The sequence below is a fragment of the Lathyrus oleraceus genome, chromosome 7 (genome assembly GCF_024323335.1).
Source record: "Lathyrus oleraceus cultivar Zhongwan6 chromosome 7, CAAS_Psat_ZW6_1.0, whole genome shotgun sequence".
NCBI classification, from domain to species: Eukaryota; Viridiplantae; Streptophyta; class Magnoliopsida; order Fabales; family Fabaceae; genus Lathyrus; species Lathyrus oleraceus.
The window spans coordinates 107,667,412-107,677,459 of NC_066585.1; the positions used below are offsets into that span (position 1 = coordinate 107,667,412).

The following is a 10,048-nucleotide window of genomic DNA, read 5'->3' on the forward strand; positions in this document are numbered from 1 at the left end:
AGAGAGAGAGAGAGTATGCAAGGATTTGTTTTGGAAGTTCCCCAATCGACCCGCTATGGGTACGTCTGCCCTCAATTTGAATTTGAATTGAGATATTATTATAATAAATTTTATTTTGCAAATGTATGTATACAAGAGATGAGAGATCAAATCCCACAAATCCTAAGTTTGTTCTTGACTCTAGCACCTCCAAAAACTTTGACCAAATATTAATCAAAACACCAATAATGCCGCTTAAATTCACATGTTATTGCTACTTCCTTGCACGACCTCCGTGTCTCAAGGATTTCACCTGACTGAATTAATCCCAAGCACACATTTGTTGAACCCAAGATTTGTCAACATGATCCACCGTTTCATTCTACTCCCTTGCACGACACACCTAGCCCCAAGGCTTTCACTCGATGAGATTCAAATTGCACAATCTTGTCTGAAACCTTCAAACCCTAAATATCTTGAAGGAAAACTCCATACCGGTTTTCTGATTTGAATTCCTCAAAGATCTCAACCCAATATTCTTGGTACAACAAACCTAATTGGACGTTATCAATCCTAATCTAGATGACACCCAATCAAAAAATAATTATGTGTAGTTTGATTGTGTGTATGCATAGATTTAATTGAGGATGCTGAGATGCTTTGAAATCCTGGATTCATGTAGGTTTTACTCACTCTAGAAACCTTGCTAGAGAATGATGCATGTACATGGTATTTATATGTATGTGACCAATAGAGAGCAAAAGGAATGCAAAAGGAATGAAATCAAGAGTGATTTTTCAACATTTTTGTTCAATAGGTCGACTTGTACGAGCCATGTGTCGACCTGGCCGAGGTCACGTGTCAACCTATTAAGGCAATGTGATGCCTATAGGTCGATCTATTCAGTCAACACATAAAACAAGACCTTATAGGCTTTAATACTGCAGCATATGTGTCAACATGTTCCTACAATGTGTCGACCTATGCATTTACGTATGAGCTATGTGTCGACCTATTTCGCGCATGTGTCGACCTGTAATGTGAAATTTTCACCTAAAACCAGTTTTTCATGAATGACACAATATTTTGATGCACAATCTTTTTCCAAGCCATTTCCCTAATGCAAGAATGCTAAAATGTACATCTAGACTCGGATGATACCGTCCAATATACATAAACATTAATCTCTAGTTTTGACATCATATAAATACCTATCTAAACGGAAAGATGCACTCACATAAATACTGAGATTGTTCTTTCAAAGGAAACCACAAGAGTTATCTTGTAGGAGTTTGACGAAGTTATTGGGGATTATTCAGGCTTTGGGCATATGTCTTCATCTTTAAGTAATTAAACTAATTCGTTCAATTTTTCTATAATTTCTTCCTTCTTTGCTTTTTTCGGAAATTCATAAACACTTTCATCTCTTGATTTAAGAATTAAATCCTATTTCTGATTCCAATTCTTAACTCTTAGATATTTATTAGTGACAAACGTTCTAATTTTATCTCTAACATTTCTGAATTTAGAGAAGCACTTATGAATAAAAATTATTCATTTTTGCATCGTGTGTGTATTCGTTCTTGTTTGATACTTGAACAAACTACATATATCCTCTCAAGAGTCTCCCACATTTTCCAAGCGGATTTGCAATTATAGACATACATAAATTGATTGTCACTTAAAGATATAACTAAGAAATTCATTATTTTGAAATCAATTCAAACTTTCTCTTTTCCTCGGAAATCGGGATTATCTGCTACTTCTCCATTTATATGGTGAGTAGGGATAAATGTACGGTTAATAATTGTTTTTCACAATTCAAAATCAAGACTTTGAATGAATATTTTAAATCTAGTTCCCATAGTTCAAACCTATAACCATTAAATGATAAAGGTGTGTTTAGGAAAGATCTTTTGTTAGAAACAGTGTTGAAAGGCATTCTTCTCCTGAGACGATTAGTTTTTGAACATGAGTTAGCCTCTGATGTCACTTGTTGAACATGCGACTCCACACACAAGAGATGGGGTGAATTATGATGGTTTGAAAAATGACAGTTGAAAACAAAATTGTTTTCAATATCAAAGTTCAAAAATACTTTTAAGTAAACGTTTGAATATCGCAGCAGAAAAATAAAGGTGAAGAAAATAAAGAGATAAGAAAAAATAGATGACATCAGAATTTATAGAGGTTCAGTTTAAATGAAGTGACATATTCCTCTCCCTAAGACTTGATCTTGAGAGTATTCAATAATGCTTATAGGTTTTTAGTAGGTTAAAGGTTAATACAAAAGTAAACAATCTATAAGCAAAATTAATGGCCCAATAAATTGTGTCATAATCCCAATCAATTGGATGATCTAAATAATCGATTATAATTTTCTATTTTGAAAAGATTTGATAGAGAGTCATTATCCTTCATTAAGACACTGTCACAATCAATTATGAATACAATTTTCCCTTGTCCACTCGATTGAGAATTTGCTCCAATTGATTGGACAATTCAAAATACTTGCCCCAATCATTCAGACAATTTCTAATTCATACAACTAAGCTCTAAAACATTTTGGGTTATTTTCTTTGAAAAATAGAGACTTTAAAAAAGATTTTAGTGAGTGTGAGATTTATCCATAATATTTTACGAAAATGCTCTTGTGTTTTACAAAACACTTATCACTCATATACAATCAGGCGAGCTTTCACATTTCTTCTCTTTCACAATATAAAACTTCAATACTTTTTCGAATACACCAATCATATAAGCACTTGTTTGAGTCTTCTTAGAGATGAGGCTTGAGATATCTTCAAGTTGGATGCCATCATCAGAAGATATCAAGGGTGATCGTTAAACCTTAACTCTTCGACTTTATTTGAATGAAGAACTTGAACAAACTATCTTATGTATCTTTGACAACTTGAAATACTTTTTTTTAGTCGAGATGCATTTTTACAAATTGTCATCAAAGATGAATTATCATGTGAGACATGTCTTGTACTTATGTGTTTTCTTTTCTTTTTCTAAATATAAGCACATTTTTAGAGAGAAAATTAAAATATTAGTAAGTTTTTTTTATAATTAATTTATTAAATTAATTTCTTGTAATTCATCTAATCTTTTGTTGAAACTCTTGATTAGTATTAGATTGGGAATCTTGATCTCTTCTTAGTAGTAAATCATTTTAAATCAAATTAAGTAAACATATTCTTGTTTTTTATCTTGTTTTTGCTATTATGGTGTTTTTTGAACTAGTCTATAAGATTATCATTACTTGACAGTTTTTAGTCCCACGCACCAAGTTATTGGTGTATTTGATCTTTCAATTTTTCACCATACATGCAATAACCTTCCACCCTCATCACAACTAACACCACCCCACCTATATTCCCTATCCACACCTTCAATATTCCCCTAAGCATATGTTTCTTGATAAGAGAATAAGACAGTAATTAATCATACAAAAATAACCAAGTTGCAACAAATCAATCATCAAGCCCAAGAATATTAAATAAAATAAGCCCTTCAATGAGCTGTTTGACAGGTACTAGTACCAATGTGAACTCCAAATTGATTCGTCTAAATTTACATAGAATTAGTCAAAAAATGGAGTACCAAGAACCATTATTCAATAAATTAGAATTAAAAAATTATTTATTTAACCAAAACGTTTAATCTTTTATGACTTTTCTTGATTGGATTTTAAATTATTATTATTAAAATGGAAATGAAATCATTTTATGACTTTTCATTGTGTAATGTGTTACACGTGCTTTTTCATTCTTCAAAACCGAATCATGGTTTTTGTCCCATGTTTAATGACTAAATTGATTTCTTTTATTTAATTACCAAGCAAAGTGACATTGGACAATAAGATACTTAGGGCTATTTGAAAGGTCTTTAAAAACTGTTTTTCTATATTTAAAAATTAAAAATTTTAAAACATGTTTGTTGAATTTATTTTTAAAATTGAAAATAAGAAATAGTTAAAACTATATATTCATTAATAATATGAGATTAATTGTTATGCACTGTCAGTATAAAAAAAAATTATACCGTCAATACATCACAATCATCTGTTTATATAATTTTTTAAGTGTTTCAAATAAAAGTCAAATATTTTAAATAAATCAATATTTGTGATTAACTGAAAGTGTAAAAAATCTTTATACTGTCTGTGTATATGAATTAAATTCTAATAATATTATAGTAAATAAATGAGAATATATTATTATAAATAAATATAATATTAAAACTGATTTAGAAGTTGTTCTCTCTGTAATTTGTTAATTTACAATAATTAATAACAAGTCATATTGAATAATATTTTAAAAAAATAAACCATTGTTATTGTTATAAATTTGTTATAAAAATATTAGTTAAAAAAGTTAAAAAATTTTGATCAAATATTAATGATAATGTAGTTGAAAGTGATTTCTTAAAAGAATAATTAATATAAAATAAAAAATTATTTTTAAATATTATTTTAATTAAAATTTGCATAATTCTTTTTTAATATTTATTTGAATACGCACACACTCGCACATACACACATACATATATCGGCCGGACAAACTCAATGATTCTCAGATAACCACTCTTAAAATGTTAGAATCCTTTCATGATTTAGAATTATCATATAGATAAATAAAGACAATCTAAGTCTAAGTGTGACATTATTCTCATTATTATTTTACTTACTAGTCTAAATGTGTTATAGTGAGATGGACTTCCGCTAAAACATATACCTTCCGTCCCATATTATAAACAAATTTCATCTTTTTAAATTCATTAAATAATGAATATATATATATATATATATATATATAATATATATATATATATATATATATATATATATATATATATATATATATGTGAACGCCTTGATGAATTGATGTATTTGATTGTTCTTCAAACTCTTGAATTTTTCTTTAAATTATTCATTCCGTTCCGTTTCAAATGTTTTTTTTTTTACTTTTTATTTCTACCAAAAAAATTAATCATTATTATTTTTTAAATAATAATTTTATTTATTTATAATATTTTTAATTATTTATTAAATTTATTTTTATTTATCTTTCATTATAATAATTATTTATAAATAATTTTAACAAAAAAATATTTAATATTAATTTTATAAATGACAATTAAAGAAGAACAGAAAAATTATCAATAAAATGAATATCTATTTTTTGTCATTAAGTAAATCATTTTTTAATAATAATATACCTGTTATTATAGTTAAACTTACCACGAACCCAACTTGCGTACCGATTCTTTATACTCACCTAGTAGCGAATTGTCAACGGTGTGACTATGATTTGAATTGCAACTATCTTTCACTAAACATGAAAAACAAATCTAAACCAATAATTAATTGAAATGAAACAAAACTGAGGCAGCTAATAAAATACAATATTCCATTTAATCCTTTGGAACAATTAATTACAAAGAGAAAAGATAACAAATATACACACTCAAGGTATTTCCCGGAAAACTTTCTTATCCAGGAAATTGATAAAACGTTCAGCATAAACTTTAGGATCTGTTACTGATATAGTTAAAGGATCAAACTTTATTGATTTGTAGGTATGCTCAATTTTCTTTTTGATATTATATTCCTGCAATATATCAATTATTCCCATGTAGAGTACCACATCATAAACCTCAAAAAGCTCTACTTCTGATTCTTCCACTTTATCATCTTGAATTAAGCTTGTAGCTTGAGCTGGCATGTTCACTCCTAACTGCACTTGCAACCTGACCAATATCGTGCGCGGCATGAGAACAGTTATTATATGTGCGACGCGGGATGAGAAACAATGTTATTATAAGATAAGATACCTTGCAATACCGGGAAGTAAAAGATCGGCTTCCCTGTTACCAATGGAGTATGCTCTCAATGGATTTCCTCGAATGTGAGGTCCAGGCGTGGACTTGACAAAGCTGGGCTCGTGCGCAACTAATAACAACCCTTTAGGAATAATCGACTGATCCGCTTGTTTGAGTGGACCTGATGCAAGAAAAACACGTCGAAAAGATTTCAATGTCGATATGTTTGTTAGAAATACTTCATATCACATTCTAAATAACTGGAACTGAAAGGAGATATTCACCATTTGCAGAAGGTACAGGTAAACTTGACTGACGCGGTAATGGTCCGGGAGTTTCAACGAATGCCTTTAGATTCTCTGGAGCTCTAAAATGTAATCCCAAAAGAAGACTGTAATCGATTATGTGCTGAGATTCCAAAAACTTGCAGTCTAGAGAAATTTGCCTGAATCAGAAACATTTAGACTCAGAATTTTCACGACTTTCGCTACAATTGCAATAGCAGGATCTAACAAGTTGCAATGGCAATATATGTTCTACCTAGAAGAACAAAATTGTTACACATTTCTAGATACATTAACAAGTATAAGCAAGATAGATTAGATTGCTTGCGATAAAAGTTACTCGTGTAAAATAGGAACTTACTTGAACAAGGATTCTCGCAATATTTTGTCCATATGAAATTCATATTTTAGATCAAGATCTTTCAACGTTGCATCGCTGTTAATTTTATCTTTGCTTATATATCTTCCTTGAGAAGACCCCTTCAGATCGTAACGACGGTGGATATGAAGTTCTGTGCAAAACATATTTCCCATGACAACGAACCGTACCTAATGAAGAAATACTTCTAGTTAAACCTATTAACAAGATGAAAGGAGTAAAGGCGGATATTAATTAGGTAATACCTTTTTCCCACCTATCAGTGTTATTCGATGGATCCCGAAGAATTTTGTAATGAGAGTATTTTCATAACTTCCTACATGATGGTAGTATTTAGGAAGCATATTGAGCAGAACCTACAGCAAGAGGAATGTATGCACATGATCAAGAAATTCATATAACAGTTGATGATTCAAACCAAAATAGGTGACTACAAACCTTAAGCTCAGACTTTTTTAGTGTCTTTATCACAAATTTGTCATCATGAGAAATAAAGAATATGCTGCCACTTTTTCCTGGAGAAGTTATATCCTTTAGACCAGAGTCGCCGCAAATAGACATCATGTACTCCGCGGCGTCCAATTTGAACATCTCTCTCAAATTCCTGGAAATATATGAAATCACATTGAGAATATGCTTCTAATCGTAAAATCATATATACATGTAACTCTGATAGTGAATACCTAAAGACCATAGGGCAATAATCTTTCCAGTAGAAGTCTAAAGAACTGTGTGGAGGAGTCAATTGTGAACCCTTCTTGGGGAAGTACATCCTTATCCTAGCTCTTTCTCCAAAATCAGACGATCGAACCTCGCGCGCAGGAACCGGTGTAATTTTTCCTACAGTGTACCTGAGATATGGTTTCAAAAAGTTCAAATCAATGCTTCATATAATACTAGTAACTATGAATACTAGATATGGCTTTCCAAAATACTATTAAAGATCAAATAATTTATACCTGATTCCAAGCTGCAAATTAAGCTTCAGATAATAGCTTCGGCGGTTTTGAATTTTGCCCACAAATGATTTCTTTTTGACTTGCTTCACACTAAACTTATTTTGCCTTTTGATCTTATTATGCGGTATTTCGGAAAATTTTCGAATTCTCTCCACAAGTAGAACTCCTTGCATATACTCCCTTTCAAAAGCCATATTACTCTTACCAGATACCTCAGATGGATCGTCATTAGATGTCTGCGATAATGCAGATGAGGAATCACGGCATATACAATCTTCAGAAGAATTATGATGTTCCCAATTCGCATCCAACAACGAAGTCCTTAGAGATAAATGACGCGAAATTTTCGATATGCCTTTGGCTCGAGGTTTATCAGAGAGACTACGGTTAATTCTTGGATTCGGAACCTTAAAACTGTTATCGTCGCTATTAAAAACGCTACACCATTTCTTTAGAGACGGTTGTCTGCTACCAACGGGATAGAACGTTCCTTTTCCGTCCTTTAGGCCCATACTCCATGTTCCAATATAAAGTCCTCCATCTGAAAATCGATAAACTCCGGACCCTTCTCTAAGTCCATTTAACCAAAAACCATCGAAAATGTCACCGTTATACCACTTCATAATCCCTCTTCCGTCTATTTTCCCTTTCTTCCAATTTCCAATGTAGATACTTCCGCTGTTCCAAGTAAATTTTCCACAGCCTTCGCGGATTCCTTCTTTCCATAAACCATCGTAGTTATTTGCGTTCCAATACACCTTTCGTCCGACCCCATGATGCGCGTCCATCCTCCATCCGCCTGTGTAAACACAACCATTCGATTCTGTAAATGTGCCTTGACCGTGAAGGTAACCCCCGGAGAATTCACCCTCGTACTTTGATCCTGATGTCCATGTAATTAGTCCTTTCCCTGTCATCTTTCCATCGATCCAATCTCCTTCGTATATTGTTCCGTCCGACCATGTGTACTTTCCGTTGCCATGGGGATGTATACCCTTGAATTGCCCAATGTAGACATCACCATTGGAAAGGGATTTCTCTTCAAAACTACACTTACAAGAAACAGTTAAATCACAATACATTACAAAATACAAAACTTCTGAGAATGAATAAGAAAGAGCAATAGTTTCTATGAATATTACCTTCCCTTGTCCTCCATAACTTGAAGAATTTCACCGATTTATTTCGATAACTTCAGGAAACATGTTATTTCTTTTAAAAGGCTAAACATGTCGCTCACAGATATGATAAAGAAATTCATCACTTCCTCCACCAGCTTTATATTGTACCTCACCAAAATCTGAAACATATACAATCACAATTAGTCTCAAAACACAACAGAAGAAAGCAAAAACGAATGCAGAAAAACGATTATCTATGAAGCACTGACATAGACACATACACAGACACCGAACATAACATAACATCGACTCATTGATAAAAATCCGAGGAAATGAAATAACTGAATATAATCACATATACTAATCCGCATAAGAGACCAAACACGCATTCAATCAGTAGTGATAATGCTATGAAACTCTCTAAAGTTTACAAAATGAAAAAATATGTTGATTTTCACAAGAGGTATGAAAATCAACAACCTCTAAACTTTTCTATAATCATTGTTAAGGGAGTATAATCAATATAAAAGAAACTGATAAACCTGAAACAATACATTCAAATTCAAACCATATAGATTTCAAAGTTCATACCGATCGAGAAACTGAATATAATAAAAACCAGATCAAACAGAATAGAACACACACCAGTATAGAAACTTAAAACTAGGAGTGGAAAAAACACAAGTAAAGTTGAGATGAGAAAGATTGAAATTGAAATGACCTTGAATGAAAATTAAGGAATAAACTGGAACTAGGAAGAAGAAGAAGAAGTCATTTGAAGCAAGATAAAAGGTGAAGAATAGAATCGTTGATATGGAAGTGTCTTTATAGCCGACATTAACCGCGCCACCAAATAAAGTAAATAAAAAAAACATGATTGATTTTACCTGTACAGCTAATATATATAGTACTACTAATAAAGACAAACAAAAAGGAACTTGTCTTGTCTCTCGTACATCATTTTTTCTCTTTGACGGTTATTCACTCCTTGCTAAATGATTATTATCATCTAATGAAAGTAAATTATTTTAAATACTATTCTCATTTATTTCAGTGTCAATAATTTTTTTATAATCATCTAAATGATTATATAGCTTTAATATGGATTTCTTTTTCAATTTTATCGGATTTTTAAGATGTCATATATTTTGAGAGTTCTTTTGTCTAATCAACTATGAACCACATAGATAAGAGAGAATAACAAATTTTCATTCCTCAAAACGGTTACACAATGATTATACACACTAAAAAAAAGGAATAAATATATTAATGTTAACATCATTGACTTGCTTAAATACAAGTGAGACTTTAGAAGAAATACTAAAATACTCTATAACAAATTTTGTCTACAAATTTCTGTAAAATATGAATTAATTCTAACGTCATCCTTTAATTCATATTCAACTTAACCAAAATTAACAACACCAATTTCATCCCTCAAAGCGGAGAAATTGATCAGTCTTGACCGCCTTTGTCAAAACACTTGTCAGTTACTTC

The 10,048-nt window shown here is 31.2% G+C and overlaps 1 protein-coding gene across 2 annotated transcripts; it reads right to left on the reverse strand.

Annotated features, from left to right (window-relative positions):
- Window positions 1–5,338: 5,338 nt before the first annotated feature.
- LOC127101986 (phosphatidylinositol 4-phosphate 5-kinase 7) lies at window positions 5,339–9,439 on the reverse strand. Of its 2 annotated transcripts, none has more exons than XM_051039410.1 (10): window positions 9,273–9,439; window positions 8,573–8,730; window positions 7,431–8,477; window positions 7,155–7,322; window positions 6,910–7,075; window positions 6,717–6,827; window positions 6,454–6,641; window positions 6,093–6,253; window positions 5,821–5,989; window positions 5,339–5,736 (listed from the first exon to the last, which is right to left on the reverse strand). In XM_051039410.1, exons 2-10 carry the CDS (start codon window positions 8,587–8,589, stop codon window positions 5,454–5,456), a joined length of 2,310 nt encoding a protein of 769 aa, XP_050895367.1. In that variant the 5' UTR covers window positions 8,590–8,730; window positions 9,273–9,439; the 3' UTR covers window positions 5,339–5,453. The 2 variants fall into 2 exon arrangements, with proteins under 2 accessions (XP_050895367.1, XP_050895368.1); XM_051039411.1 differs by lacking the exon at window positions 9,273–9,439 and adding an exon at window positions 9,197–9,216.
- Between the last annotated feature and the right edge of the window lie 609 nt (window positions 9,440–10,048).

Coding starts and splice junctions, on each gene's coding strand:
- LOC127101986 (XM_051039410.1), bottom strand. Junction 6,828..6,909: donor TAAAAAAGTCTGAGCTTAAG/GTTTGTAGTCAC, acceptor CTCTTGCTGTAG/GTTCTGCTCAATATGCTTCC. Junction 5,990..6,092: donor ACCTGTACCTTCTGCAAATG/GTGAATATCTCC, acceptor TTCTTGCATCAG/GTCCACTCAAACAAGCGGAT.